The sequence below is a fragment of the Psittacula echo genome, assembly GCF_963264785.1.
Source record: "Psittacula echo genome assembly, chromosome: 4".
Taxonomy (NCBI): Eukaryota; Metazoa; Chordata; class Aves; order Psittaciformes; family Psittacidae; genus Psittacula; species Psittacula echo.
The window spans coordinates 101,639,999-101,656,350 of record NC_137738.1 but is presented as its reverse complement, the minus strand read 5'-3'; the positions used below and the strand labels follow the sequence as shown (position 1 = coordinate 101,656,350).

General features: G+C 41.0%; 1 protein-coding gene across 1 annotated transcript in view; it reads right to left on the bottom strand.

Annotated features, from left to right (window-relative positions):
• KLHL29 (kelch like family member 29) overlaps window positions 1-16,352 on the bottom strand; it is a gene marked incomplete at both ends in the record, with an annotated part of 255,315 nt that overhangs the window by 49,015 nt on the left and 189,948 nt on the right. The window contains 2 exons of the mRNA XM_080617020.1: window positions 3,043-3,302; window positions 9,495-9,694. Of these exons, the coding sequence (XP_080473146.1) occupies window positions 3,043-3,302; window positions 9,495-9,694 (460 nt within the window). The remainder of the gene's footprint in view (window positions 1-3,042; window positions 3,303-9,494; window positions 9,695-16,352) is intronic.

The window sequence follows — 16,352 nt, the reverse complement described above, 5'->3', positions numbered from 1 at the left end:
CCCCAGGTGTTAGCTTGCACCCAGAGTGACACAAAGCCATTAAAGCACAAGGAGTTTTGGAGGGCTGCAGCTGCCCTGGGGGCAGTGAGTGCTGATTTAGAGAGAAAGCTCCTTCTCTAAGCTCCTCTGTGGTGATGTCTCTGCTGAGCAAGCCCCTGCCAAGCTTTGCCAGGGAAGATGGACATGGAGGTGAGACAAACAGTACAGACCTTACCCTGTTTGTGCCAGACATCCACCTTTGGGAGAATCAGAAATGCAGTGCTTAGAAGAAGCTGCCAAAGAGGCTTTTAATCACCTGCTGTTGGAGCTATTGAAAATAAAAATGTGACAAAAGAGCCTGTTCTCTCAGGCAAAGGGAGATGGGGAGAGGGGAGATACAAAGAAAACGTGGGCCGTGGAAATCCAGGTCCTAAAAGATTTAGCTGCCAGGACTGCCTTTGGGAGAGGAAAGTACACCCAGACCAGTCCCCTTAGGAGTGCAGTAGAGCAGGAATGATGTCTCTGGTATACTGCAATTCATGGCTGAAACCTCTCCAGCAATATTCCCAAGAGATCCCCCTGGGTGCAGGGGCAACAAGCCTGTTGATGCACTGTTGATCTCCACAGGCTGGTTCCTCACTGAGAGCTGAGAGAACACATCTCACCAAACTGTGAATGAAGTCCAAATATCCATGCATCGCTCCTGCAAGAAGGTCCATCCCACCTTTGGTATTGCCACGGTCACCCAGTTCTGCAAAACTCTGTGCATCTCGTGGGAGCTTGGGCGTTTCCTGGTATGGTGTGCCTTGCTGCACACCAAGCACAGATTTCCACTCATCATCTTTATCAGAAATAAGATTATTTAGGTCTATCTTCCTTCCTATCCACTGTCAGAGCTATTTGTTCCTGGGCTCTGAAAATGCAGAAGTCATTATTGTAAAGATGGTACTTTTCATGGTGAGTTCCTACTTATAGAAAATAAGTACCCATTTAACAAAGAGCTTTACAATAGATCAAGCCATGCAAAGTACAACAAAAGTGAAAGCTATGATCCAAAGAAGCTCGTTTAGTGGTAGGATTGGGCATGAAAATAGTTATCTGCTTGGTATCTTTAATATTAATTTATTCAAGACCCTCATCTCTGGATAAATACAAATTAAAAATTAAAAGCCCTTGTAAACTAATGCATGAAACCAAAGCACCAGAGAAATTTGGAGAAGCAAATAAAACTGCTCCAAGCAAACTACAAAGGCACTGCAGAACCAGACCAGAGAGGAAGAAATCTGGACATAAAAAAAACCCCAGAAAAACCAACCCAAACAACTGCAACACGAAAGGAGAGGAGGAGGTGGTGGTGGTAGAGGCAGCAGCAAGAGCACTTAAAAACCCCAATTCATGACACTGCCTTCTGCAGGGCGCAGGAAGAAATACTAAAACCAGCAATTCTGAAAATGTGACTGGGACCACCTGGTGAATGACACCTTCTGCTTGCACCAGGCAAACAGGCTCCTGCCACAGGGCTGCCATGCTCTGGCTCTTCGGAGTAATCCCAGAAGCTGCACTGGGTTCAGAGCTCAGATGCACAGAGCTGAATGCTGCCTTCAAACTTTAAGCAAGCAGGGACATACTGAGTAAAAAAGTGTTTTTTGAGGCCAGCAAGAGCCCCAAAATAAATCAATGATACCGTGTAAATGTTTTAGGCAATAATAATATTGGGCAATACTAAACAGCATCCCCAGCACACACTGGAGATGGTCAAAGGGAGTGGCAGGGTCCCAGCACAAGATTTCCCTGCTGAGCTAGATCACCTGCTCACACAGGGCAGGACAAGTTTCGAGAAAGGCCCTGGGGGCTGCACGCTGCTGTTGGGGGCCACGGGCTAAGCTGGTGATGGCAGCACAGGCAAGTAACGCTTGGCCTGGCATGGAGTACTATACTGTCCTTAATGCTCTTATCCTCATTCAGCAGTTTGGTGAGGTTAGGAATTGCTATTTCTTCCACTTTTCAGGTGAGGAATAGAGGTGCAGCTGCTCTGGATCCCATCCAATGGCACATTTAATATCTCACTGCACATTAAGGTGCTTGAATTCCCATTTAAATCAAGAAGGTACAGCTTTTCATGATGTGGATGTGTGGCCAAGTATTTTCCTGAGTCCCAGCCTGATCCATAGCAACTGGACTATCCTTCTATGACTGTCCTTCTTAAACCAGCCAAAACTGTGACTGGGGATCAACAAATCCAGACTAGATCAGCAACTTCAGTCTCCAAAGGCAGGGAAAGGGTGAAAACAACCTTCTCTTTCTGCGGTCTGTGGGGAGAACTGGCCTCCAAATGGAGAGTTTTGGCATTCAGACCATCACAATTTATTACCCGCAAAAGCCGACTTGCAAGAGCTTCACTGAAGGCAAGTGGCAGGTTTTTAAATACCACCAGGGATGCCGTCTGGTCCCAAGGACAATCACCAGCCTCCAAACAGTCATTGCTTCCAGCTTTTATCTGGAGACAGTGCTGGGTAAAGTAATACACTCACTTTCTTTAGTCAAGAGCAAACTGCATAGCTCAGATGGTTGAAGAAAGGCTAACTCTAATAAATATATAATACCCAGGGGCTTATCTAAGCAGCCAATAAAGATATAGAATCTTTTTTTTCATGTACTGAAGTTACACTCATTCAGTATGTGGCATCAAAAGAAATACAGATTTTTCTGACAGATTTTATTTCCCACTGTTACTAAAATGCATCCCCTTCTTAAAACAGCATCTCACACAATTCTAATCCTTCCTGATTTATCTCTGACCAAGCCTGCAGCCAAGAACTCGAGGCCCTAGTTTCGTACCATGCATGTCACAAACTAGATTTTGATTCTAAATAATCAGATATGGGGATCAGATTGGAAACTACATACATTTTGTGCATAGCCTGCATTCCTTTCCCTTTTTTATTTGAACTGCCCATCCCATCTCCTATGCACTCATGTTTAAAATTTCATGGGGATGGTATCTATTTTAAAAGAGGCATTCATGGGAAGGGAGCAGAGTGAGGCTGCTGAGATTATTTTTACCTGAGCTCTGATTGCAGCGTCCTTCTTAATCCACTTTATCACTGTTTCATACACCAGTTCCTCTGCTTTGGTGTTCAGGCTGTCATTAGACATGTAGGAAATAAAGTCATCTTTTGAGATATTAAGGATCTCTTCTTGGTTTGCCACCTCTGGGAAAATTTGCAGGGCGTATGCTTTGGCCATGTTGTATAGTTCAGTGCACTGCATAGCTTCAGCCATGGCTAATATTCCTAAGCAGTTGCTAGCAGTCAGCTGTTTTTCTAAAAGGAGCAAAACAAACAAACAAACAAACAAAACCAGGTGAGAATTATTAAAAGCAAGGTTTACATTTTTAATGAGATCATGAAAAAAGTAAGCACCGCTGACAAACTTTCAACCCTAATTAATTTCAGGTAGTTAGTAGTAAAATCTTGGATTACTTTAGGATTGGGGTTTAAAGTACAAAAATCAAAGTCTGTCTTAACAACTGAGCTGGGGATGGGGAGAGAAATTCACTCTCTGAGTTTGCTTTTTGTGTAAGCCTTCACAAGGCACTGGGGAAACATACTGATATAATAGTAGCTGGGGCTTCCCAAAGGACAGAAGCCCAGCCGAGAGACTGCTGCTATTTCTACTGCCTACAATGCTGCTTTAAGAAACAGCAAAGATGTAAATGCCAGTGCAGACACTTAAGAATAAATGCAGACAGCACTAAGGACATTTCTGAGGATGCTGCAGTCGCTTTATGATAATTTTTGCCCTGTTCAGCTACTAAGCTACTTCAAATAAAAGAAAAAAATCCTCCCCCCTCTTTTTTTTTTCAAAGGAACTTTGTTGCTCCTCAATGTGATGACATCCCTTATGCAAAACACAGATTATACTAACGCCTTCTGTTAAATGTTGTGTAGTGGGTTTCAAAGAAAATCATGCACAGAGAAGACAGCATTATCTACTACCCAGCAAACAGAAGTAACAGCACAGTGTGTAGCTTTGCGTTAAAAGTGTGCTACATCATATGTTCCACTGTACTTTTTTCTTTTCAGCTATTCTGAAGAAAAAACCACCAATTTCAGATATTTATAAGAGGAACTCACAGATTCTTGTCATCTTTTGTTAACCAAGCCACTACTAATAGTCAGAATATATTCTTTTAAGACACAGGACTGAGAAAAACAAAATATGAGAGAGACAGGCCGCAATAGATCACAAAAGCATCAGTACCATTTGCAGGTTTCTGGGCTGTCAGAGGAGAAATATATCACATTTGGGCAGTGTCATATCCTAGTGCACTATTTCAGAGCACTGAATGGTCAGGAATGTGTGATAGCCCCACATCCCTTCAAACAAAACTCTCCTCAGATTGCTTCTGCTGGCAATGCTACACCCAGCTTTTGCCTTCATCAGATTTACAACCTGCACACTATCTATATGTGGCTTTTATTGAAATGGGATTATGAACTACTTTCTTTTTGCCTGGCATGAGATTAGTGTTTTGTTTTTCCCTCTTTTTATTTTCTTTTACTGATCCAACAGTCTTGAAACTAGGTTATCTCATTTTGCATCAATTGATTGTACTGACTCCAAGAAGCCCATTTCCTCAAGCAGACTCGAGCAGTGGCACTGTTTGCTGTCAGTAGATTTTGTCACTCAAAGACTACCTAGAGACAGGCTGCAAACTGATAGCTATAAAACACAAAGCTCCAAAAATTTCTTCTTTTTTCCAGAACAAAAGAAAAGAAAAAAAAAGAACCAAAAACCTCTTCCAGGTTCCTTGGCTCTGTCTGTTGGCACAGCTTCATGTATACACATGGCTGGGGGTAAAAAAAATCATCTAATAGAACCCAGAACTCTCATCATCACTTGGCAAACTCCCAAGTCAAATACAAATCTGACATTGCTCCACCTTATAACAAAGGTAATAATCTAGTTTGATTCATGAAGCTGCCATTTATTAGTACATGATGGAAAAGACTTGCAAGAATGAGTCTGCCTTCAAGGGACTAGGTCTGCCTCTATCAAAAGAGATTCCCGTAGAACCCCCAGCTGAACTTGCGGCACAGGTCAGGGAAGTCACAACTGGTTTCTTCTGATCTGGACAGGTTTTTCTGCCTTCTAACAATGCTGAGTGACTGATGCAGCCTGTACACTGGTGTTCAAGCAGCTCCATGTTGTCCTTTTGAGTGTCGCTCCTTCCTCTTCCCCAAGAAACTGCTGGCAGACCGAAATGACCTTATTCCTGTCTGATTCAGCAAGAATTGTAAGGCCATTTAGAGAGGGGTCCCATGGAAATACAGACTAGAGTACATTCAGGAGGCTGGTGACACACTTCTTTCCACTACATTCCTTGTGATGTGATGAGCACCACAGGAAGGAGGGCACAGTGGTGTCTTCTGAGGATGAGGGCTGGCATGTGAGGGGTTCATTGCAGGTGAGCAAGGCAGAGGTTGGGGCAACAGCTATAAGCGGTATGGAAGATCTCTATCCTGTGAGCAAAAAACCCACACCCTCCATTTTTTGCCTCTGGCTCAAAATGTGGAGATGAGATTGATGTCTTTTGACCCCAGCTGTCTATGGTGCAACTGGGCAATCACATTAGTATACCTCTACACTCATAAGCAAACAATTCCAAGAAGCAATCTGGTAATATTTTGGATTAATCTGATAATATTTTGGGAAATGACTTCAGGATGAGCAGAGCCATGCCTTACCAATGCCTGTTACTCTTCACTAACTGTAAAGAAAGCCTCCATGACTACTTCCACTACTGTAGACTTCTGGTCTATAATACAGCCCATCCCAAGAGACTGCATTTCAGGGGCACTTCTAAATGTTGACATGACAAAGGCAGATAAGGACCAGTTCTGCTCCATCTGCTCCTGAGCCATTTTCCTCCAGACGCTGACCTGTTTACAATAACTGATGGCTTTGCCACAGTGGCACTGGGCTTCTAACAACACAGTTTTGTGGAGTTTCACCTTGAGTCCATTCAGAACATGACTGCTGACTACTAAGCTATTCCTGATGCTCAAGGACAGTTCATAACTGATTTACAAGCGGACTTTAAGGATATCAGATGTAATCTAGCAGGCTCTCACTGGTTTGAGTCAGTGTCAGATAGCATATTTGTTTCTATGTCACAATATTGCAGATCAGCAGCTGGTATTCTCCATTTGTGTTAGACGTGATTTTGGAGTAGGATCCTGTGCAGAGTCATCATGAGATAATCAGCCAGTCAGACTGCTAAGACTGCACTTCTGGGAATGGGACAACTTGAGGTGAAGTCAGAAATAAATGGTATGTAGGAAGGATTACTCAGCGAGATTGTGGTAACAGTATGATGAAAGCTCAGTGATGGACGTAATCCCTTCTCTGTGCATTAAGTATTGTATTTTCACTTAGAGATGCTTTCTAGATGATGACTTAGATATAACTAAAATTAACATAAACCATGCACTTCCTCATGATATTCTGTGCACATTCTGATGGGGATCTTATTCCTCAGGTATTCCTACTAGTGTCAAAAGCATGTGAGGATGGGAGGTAGGTGGAAGACTTCTTGATACATTCTTCATGAAAAAAAGTTCACTTCCCCTGTGAGATAGATTTCTCCTGTCTTCAGATATGGTTGATAACTCAGTTTCTTCAGTGCTGGGCAGCGTGGTTCTCCAGCTGACTCAAAATTCTCCACCTTGCATAAGCAGAAAATTCAACTTTCTCTCAAATTTATAAGGACCATAAATCATCTTCTTCCCTGAGGGAAGGGTCTCATGCAGGTGTCATCACTGGTCCATCATTCAGTTTTTCTTATAGCTCCCTCTTACATTGTTTGCAAACTTTGTGCCCTTTGCCCAGGAGACCAAGAAAATTCCTATTCTGCTCATGAATCTAACAGGTTCCATCAACTTCTTTAGACTTAAGTAAGACCACTTTTATGTCATCAGCAGCAGGCTGAAATAGAAGCTCAGAATTTGTTCACTCCTGTGATGGGGTTCCCTGTGTCACAGACCCAAACTGTGACAAATCACCCGAAATCTGATTTAAGCCATGACATGATGATAACATGAAACAATTATGAGAAAAGAAAGGAAAAGGAAAAAACTCTCAAGTCTTCAGCCACATGGATGGAGGAAATACCCATGGTGTCATGACCAGCTTGCAAAACCTTTGCCCAGTTACCATATGGCACCTGCACAAACTTGTCAGCATTGCTGCATCAGTCGGCATCAAACTGTTGCCATTTTTCATGGTCTAGACAAAAGCAGAGGAGACAGCATGTGGGGGAGAGAATGTGGCTAAAATTAGCACAGTGAAGCTGGTTAAGAAATCTCCCATTGAAATGAAACAATGTTCGGACACATTTTGCAGCATTTGCAAGTAGATTTGGGGTGCCTCTGTCCAACACTGCTGAGAGGCCCAGGACAGAGACACAAGAGCTGCTTGGATATCAATCAGTTAGGATCCTGCTGGAGCATCCCAGCTGAAAATGATGACTGGAATTTCCTCTGTGATGGTGCTGTTCTATGCTGAACAGACCTATTAATTTGAGGCTTTTAGTTCTTTGGGCCTCTTTGGTCTTTCCTTCACTTCTCTCACTATTTAGACATGGCCACTTGAAAGAATAAAGGTTTATACTGGTGAATCCTCCAGAAACCCTGGAAAAACTCCTGCTTTTACCAGAATTTTGCTTTCTGGTGAGCAGAGGTGGCTGGATGAAAATTAAAAACACAGCCACAGAGAAGACAAAATGCCTTTCCCTAAACTTTTTAGATGGCAAATGCTCTACTATCTTTGTAGAGCAATCCAGACACAGCTATAAATAAAAATAAGCAATTACACTCCACGAATTCTCCAAATGAGAATACAAAATTCCAGTGACTCCCCATATATCACTGAACTTATAACCAACTCTACTATTTTATACCATAACACGGTTCACTGAATTGAAATATTAACTATTGAAAAAGAGAAATCTCACATTGATTTAGTGAAATAAAAATGTTTTGTGGCTGAATGTTTAAAGATGATGTAACTTAAATATATCTTTCATGCCTGGAGAGGCCGTAAGATCTAATTGCTTTTAAAAGGTGGTGAAGATGGGGGAAAGCAATGCCAGAGCCAGAACCTTCATTCAAGTTGCACAGCCAACACAATGGGATTGCAAAGCATAAATTTCATTTTGCCATGACCCACCCATTTGAGAACAGACTTTTAAACTAGTGACATATGATAAAGTCGAAAGAGGAGGTGAATAAGATACTACAGGTTCTTTAGTGATGCCTTCGTTGTACCACCTTAGTCAACAGGCTAGCTCAACAGTGAAAATTAATGAAGTTGTAAACTGAACCATAGAATCCCACGTTGGAAGGGACCTTAAGGATCATCTGGTCCAACCTTTCTTGGCAAAGCATGACCTAGACTAGATGTCCCAGCACCATGTCCCAGTGAATCTTAAAATTTTCCAATGTTGGGGAGTCCATCGCTTCCCTGAGGAGATTATTCCCAATGTCTGGTTGTTTTCATTGTGAAAAATTTTCCTCTTGCACACAATTGGAATCTCTCCAAAAGTAACTTGTGCCCATTAACCCTCATCTTTTCCATGTGAAAATGGGACTAATTTGATTTTTTTTTTTCAAATGAGTTCCAGTTCAGACCAGTAAAGCTTAGTGAACTGAGCTGGAAACCTTGGAAATAGTCAATGCTGGAAAATACATGGCAAGAGAAAGGAGCAGGATGACATGGTGCTCTGGACAAGAATGGGCTTCTCGTGGCCATGAGAGGATGGACAGAGGCACTGGCAATGATGCTGGTCTGTACACCCTCATTGGGGCAAATGCTCCCCATGACAGCAAGGCACATCAGTTACCAGAGCTGGGCATAGCAACGTTTCTTTCACACCCACCTTTTTAATGAAACATATATATCAGATCATAACTCTGTATGAAATAACAAGCCCTGTGAACATTCAGCTAGGAGTAGTTTAACTAGATCTGGTTTACAAGAACATGGGAAATGTGAAGGAGTATCTCATGGAAAATTGCAGATCCTGACTCTGTGGGAGCCCACCTTCAACACTTTCAGTGCTTGACCATGCTGGCCTGGTGCAGCACCCAAGATTTGCTGTCATGGTTATAAGCAACCTGTGTGTCACAGCCTGGTATCTGTGCAGAGATTAACCTTTGGGAAACAAAATGTCATCATGATGCCAAGTATGAAACAAGATTGAACAAAATGGTCTATCCAAGATATGAAGGCAGGTGCCTCTCAAACAGGAAGCTATACTTCTCTAGATCATTTTCCACTGGCCACTGTGTCAGCATTTTAAAGTCAAGTCTCAAACCAAATAAGTAATTTTAAATTTTCTTTCATTCTATTTAACCTTGGTGTTTCTAACTATCTTTTTAAAGTTATTAAAAGAAAGGTTTACAAACCTTAAAATGAGATCTTAAAACCTCCCTAGATGGAGTGGTTCTTACCTAGAAATGAAACGCAGACTTTACAGAAAGTATGAAACTGGAACTTGCTGGCAGCTTCCAGTAGGGTTTTTGCATTGGCTGAATCTATGATCAAAGAACCTGTATAAACAAACTCCAGGAGTAATTCCAGGACGTCCGCAGTGAGGTTGGACATGGCCAATTCCAGCTTCTCCCCGCTTCTGCTACTGTCTCGTGGTGACCTGGTAACAGCAGACAATTAAATTACGGACATTACAGCATTCCCATTTTGTTGGCATTTATTGATTAGTGAGGGCTAGAAAATCGCTTTGCACCTCATTACATTTCTCCATTATTTTTGTTTACGGAACTGAAGAATATGAATTTTAAAATAACTGAACTTAAAACTTTAACTGGATCTGAAAGAGAAAAGTCTTAAAGCAAGCCTTACGAAAAATCTGTTTATTGCTACTCTGCATTTTCATGCAAAAACAGTTGCAAAAGAAAAGGAAAGGAAAAGAAATAAAAGGAAAGAAAGAAAAAGAAAAAATGAATGAGCCAACATTAATGAAAATGAGGAACGGGGTTAGCTTTCAAAGGGAAACAATACATTTTAACATCTTGGTTAACATCTCATCTTCTGTGCATAATATAACTGTTAAGGAAAAACCACTCTCCAATTTCAAGAGAAAAGGTCATCTATTTTTCAGGAATCCAGCACTAGAATAATTTAAATGTCATGTGCATTTAAGGATACATTTAAAGACCTTTTCATAAAAAATAACAATAAAAAAAGTTAATTTCTGTTTAGATTGAACTTGTTTTATTAAAGTATAGCTATGTTCTATTAAAGTATAGCTATGATTGATGTGATATACATATACAGACAGTTATAGAAAATATACATATGCTTATTTAAAAAATCTATTGTTCCCTTTTAGGCACTAAAAAAAGAAAGCCCTTCATGGCAATTGCTTTGAAAACTGAATACAAGACAAGCTAGACAGACAAAATGGTTAGAGCAAAGAAGGGAGAGGGGGGAAAACAACAACCAGCTCTGCCACAGGAAGCCAGCAGCCATCCTCTAGGAGTTTCATGACTGTGGCCTATGGTTTTTCCCGCATGAAGTGCTGAACAATTTGGGAATCAAAGTATCTCCTGCATTTGAAGTGTGCATTAGTGCTTGTGAAATTATTGGACAAAAAGAAAATTATACTGAATTAAAGTAAGGGCCCAGTTCTTAATGCATGGTTGGCTGATGTGTCTGCAACACTAAAGACAGGTTACACCTGAAAGACAAAAGTGATGATAAATTTGGTAACATCAAGGAGGGGAGGGGAAATCTGTTGGAGTAAGAAAATAAACTCTTTTAATGGTTAGGACCATCCAGCACCTTCTCAAAGAAATATGAACTTCTCCTAGTCACTGGACAGTCAACGTCTGCTTGCTCCAATTCTGCTAGAGTACTTGCAAAAGCCACTGCATGATTGACATAAAACGGGCATAAGATGCTGCATGACTGGCCAAAGCATCACTATTCACAGGCAATGCCAGCTTTAAGCATGAGCAAGAGCACTACCGACCACTTGGATTCACAAAGCTGACTAGAAAGGCGATGGTCAAACCTCTACTACCATAAGGGAGGCAAAATAAACAACATACGAGGTTCAGTTTTCGTCCCGCATGACACCACCACCCCCCCCTTCCATCCCCAAATAATCCCTAAAATCATTTTGGGAAATGCTTAAAATTTGCAGTGGATGCTTTGTCACTGGTCTGCCATTGGCTAGCCCTGTTTAAGTCAAGGGCACAGCTTTAATTAATATGAATCTTTGCAAGATCAAAGCTTTAAAAGGCTTCATTTTTCTACTAACAGCATTTAGGTAGTGTCCACTACCACAATGGAGGAGCAGCTAGTGGTCCTCAATTTCATATGCTTCTCTAAGGTAGTTACTGAGGAAACTGAGGCACAAGAAGACGAAATCACGTGCCTATGCTCACAAAAGGCAGGGGCAAACCAAGGAACTAAACCCTTTTTATTTATTCTAAATATTGGACTATCCCCCTGCATGGGAATACGGGGTGGAGCGTAAATCCTATTCCACAAGCAGATGAGCAAGAATACATACTGATTATGATACCTGTGGTACCCCTACGTGCACAGATGTGTACGCTACCCTGAATCCTTATGCTTTATCACACCACAATATTCTTTCTGAACTCTTGCATATGGATTCAATTTCGCACTCAAGGCAGAAAACCTCAGGTGTCAAAACAGAAGAGTTGCTATTTCCCAGATCCTCAAGAGGATGTCACAAAATGTTATTTTTTTTCCTTTTGTACACTCACATACCAATAACATTCCCCGTATCTGATTTATCTCCAGTTGTGCATGCATCCGGTGCTGCACCCTGGGCTATCAAAATGCCTCCTGGTACCGGTGTAATTCTTGCTGAATTGCTTCCAGAAACAGTTTGTACCTGACAGCGATTTCATATTCACGTGGGATAGTTAATAAGGACATTGCCTAATATCTAAGTGAGACTTGAGGTACCCAGCAAGTAACAGAATCAGGCTCTTTGCACTGTGGGAAGCCCCACCATAAGCAATTATTATTTTATTTAATGTCACTAATTGTGCTGTGCTGGCAATGGCTGTGGGAATGGCTGCATGTGATTCATTGGGAATCGCACGCTTTCAGCCAGTGCACTGACCAGGAGGCACAAAGGAAAGGATGCCGTGACACAAATGTCAGTGTAGACACACGCCCATGTTAGCAACAACTGCAAGCTGCTATTTTTCAGAATAATTAAGTAATAATCTCTCTTACTTTGTAATACACTAAGCAATAAACTGCTGCTGCAATTGATTAAACACCAAAGAAAAGCTAAGGTGTTCAATCACTAGAGCCATTTACAGCAAGTATAACACAAAGCTACAGAGATTATTGATATTACACAATGAGCCAGAAATGGGAATGAAAATTATCCCTATTCCTTCCTCTGTGATGCCTTGCATGTGTTGTGCTGTTTTGCCTGTGCTTTCTGAGCAGTGAGCCCTTTGGCTCCACATTTAGGTGAATCAAATACTGAGTGTAGGCTTGGTTCAGCTTGCAAAGGGAAATCACAGCTATCCTGGTTTCCATGATGGGGACCTGGCTTGGTATGGGCTGGAGAATGGACAGGGAATTGGCTGAAGCAGGTCCTAATAGATCAAAAACGAGTGTTTGAAAGAAGAGAAGAAAATAATGTGGGGAAGTGGACTGATGTAGTGGGAAATTCCATAGATTTCTGGAAATGACTTCTGTAAATCAGGCTGAGGCACCCCCCTCCAAGGCCAACTAAAGCTTTCTGTGTTCCTTGTTTGCACACATATTAGAATATCAATATGCTCTGTGCAGTTATACTTCATCTATTTATTTGGGATGGAGCCTTTTCTCAGCAATGAAATGGCTAAAGCTGTATTGTAAGAATAAAATTTAGTCCTGTAAATGCATATGCAATGGATTGAGGAAAATTTGTACAAATGTATACAGCTGTGCCCCAAATAGCTCATCCTGCATCACATCAGGAGGAGTTTTTTCAGTGGCATCGGCAGATGGAAACATTTAGAAAAGCCTGCTATCAGAAAAGCACTCATTTCTTGCCTTTAATTGCTGGGAAAAGACATCTCTACCTGGTGCATACCCTTCTGCTCCCCACTCCTGACACAAACACAGGGTATTTGGAGGATGGAGAGCCTGCCTGCTTCTTGTTTCAGCCTCACCTGAAGCCAGGCAATGTGCACTTATCGTCTGTGGACATCATTAAATGTGGCACATTCTGCTATTTGCCCTGCGAACTCTAAAGTTTAAACAGAATGATGTCATTTTATTGGCCTTGTAATCATTGTTCATATTATAAAGGTCACACATTTCACATTGTGGCAGAAAATCAATAGCTCTCCCAACAGCCTCTGGGGGAAAAAGTTTGGCTTTTGAAGAATAATATATAATAAACAATTTTAGTCCTTACTTTATCATGGCTGTAATCTTGGAGAATAGCTACAGTAAAAATCTGGCAAAGGCTGATATATAAACTCATTAAAATTGGGAAGTGATTTAGAACAGGACTTTTAAAAAGATTTATCTTGAGCTAAACAGAAAAGAGGTTTGTTTAGGTTTACATTTAAACAACCTCCAAGAGCTCTTTAACAGCTCAATTTTATGGTAGCTGTTGGGGAATTCTTTCAGATTTACAAATCATGTATTTCTCCAGCAAGGTGATAGACCTGAGCAATGTGCAAGCAGAACGGAACCTGCAGATAAGCAGGAAGCACAGATATACTCTGAATGGGTAAGGGGGGGTGTTACTGAAAAATATTTTGTATTGTCTGAGATAATTAGGTCTAACAAAATAAAGCCAAGGCCTTTTGAATATACTCTGGCTACTTATCCTTCAACTTAATCACTTAAACTAGAGAAGACAAAGGCACAGGAAGCTTTTTAAAGTAGAAGATGGTTCGACTACACTCTCAAATAACAAATCAAAATTGGTGTCCTTTTCTGTTAACACATACATAAAAAGAGATAAAACATTTAAATACTGATAGCAGGAAAAAATCCCTGAAACCTCATCTGCAAGACTTAGGAGTGGAACCGACAAAAGAAAAAGTAGAGAACTTTACATTTTTTGTATTCATTTGTCCTTGAAAATCATTTCCATGCATGTAATACACACTGACAAGAATCAGCACAGTGTTTTCATGCCTAATAGCAGTACAACTGAGTTTTCTGCATCTTGAGTTATAAATATATGTATATCCATGCATTTTCTCCGCATTATTTGTATCAACACATCCACGTAACAGAATTTCTGTGTGATTCAGTTCAAAACATTTAATGGTGAGATGCCTTTATTTGCAAAGGCGCATTTAGAGACTGGCTAAAGTAGCTGTGTAAGTGAAACACTGCTAGCGCATCAATTTGTCAATTTATGGACAGTGCTACCGCCTCTAATTCAGGCTTCCCTTATGGTTTGGATATGCTGCCTTTAACCGGCTTGCAACGTTATTTTGACTGACTAATGGTTTGGCTACAGGCTCACTCAATTTTAGATCAAATACGAAAAGCTACCTATACCCGGTACAGATGCCAGCCAACTCTCTGTTTACAAGCTATAGTCACAAAGTCAAAACAAATTCTGGATGTTCAAAATGGAGCCATCTGCACGGAATAAACATGAAAAATGTGAAACATTTTATGTACATGTACATTACTGCCTAGGAACAGTTGGTTCAGCTTCCTCCCAGGCTGCCTGGTTGGGAACAGGAGGACTGACAGTTTGTGACACCTATTTACATTCAAAGCCATATGACTCACTGTGCCATAGGCTGATGTATATTTAAGCTTTGTGCTCCAAAAGGGCACTGAAATAAATGATTATCTTTTAAAATAAAGACACATTCAGAATTATCATTTGTGATCTGTCCCTGGACGTGTGAGACTTGGTGTCTTTTTTTCTCTGCCTCTCTGGGGTCCAACCCTTCTGCTTGTGAATAGAGAGTCTACCACCATTACCCGCTTCTCCCAATAGCAGACACAGCAAAGACCTACTTCCATAACTTATTCTCGACATTGTTCATATTGCACTCAGGATTTATTTTTAAGAAATAGGAAAACACACTGATCTGGTAGTGTAATAAAAATAAAATAAAATTGCTGTATTTGACTATCTGTTGCTCAGGATCTCATACAACTCCAGAATCTGAGTATCCTTCAGTAAAAGCACGTTTGAGCTGAGGGGAGGCTATGGGACTGCCAGCATGCAGGCAGGAGCTCCAGTTTCACCTGGACTGATGCATCTGAAGCTTGTATTTTGGGGTGGGTCCTGCCCTGCATGGACCAAAGCAGTGGCCTGTCCCACCAGCCAGCCGCTGCAGGCCTCTTCACTTTATGCCCTTGCAGGATCTGCCCCCTCCACTCAACAGATGGCTTGGTTTCATAATTAGGAACATGAATGTTTATCCTACAGTAATTGTGTTCCCATTCCACAAGAGCAAAATATTTGCCACCAAGATAGATAGGTAGAGCAACAAAAAATACTCAGATTCAATTGCTATGTTCCTTGGACAGTGTTTCAGTCTCTAGAAAACAGGAAATCCACGATTTTTATGTAAGATGAAGCACTTGAATGAGGAGAAGCTACTTCTTTTTATCTCTGTCAAATTATTTTGATTACCAAGGAATGGACTCCAGATTGGGACAGGCAGCTTCTCATGAGGCTTAAGAGTCTGTTAGCTATGTGCTCATTAGAAACTCCTGTTCAAGTCTATACACTTTAGACTGAACATCTTGTTTACTGTGGAACATAATCCTTAAAACATTGAAACACCAGGCAAAGAACAGAATGCAATGTTCCTGCATCTTAACTGTCTGCTCTTTGATTTTTCATCATCTTCAGAGTTATTAATGCTTCAAAACCCCCACGTCTATTTATCTTGGGAGAAGCAACAAAAAAACTTTGCTATATTTTAGCCAACCTTCAGCTGTGAACAGAACAGACACAGCACTCTGCACAGTAAGTCGTATTTCGTACCGAAGAGCTTGATTTATCATAATTACATGCTCATGAGATATAAAAGCATAGATGCCCAAACATATCAACATACATTTTCAGAACACATGCACCAAGATGCATGTGCATAGTGAGGTAACAGGTTATTTACTGAGTTATTCAAGTTTATGCAGCTGCAAGGTAATCAGTCATGCAAATGATGACAGGAAGAGACATTTATAGAGCAACATCATTGCAATATGTATGTCATAAGGCACTGAATGTTCTATTAAATAGGATTTAAAAAAATAAACTACATCCTAGCATTGCTTCTCCTTTGGAATTATTTTATCAGCTCAACATGTAT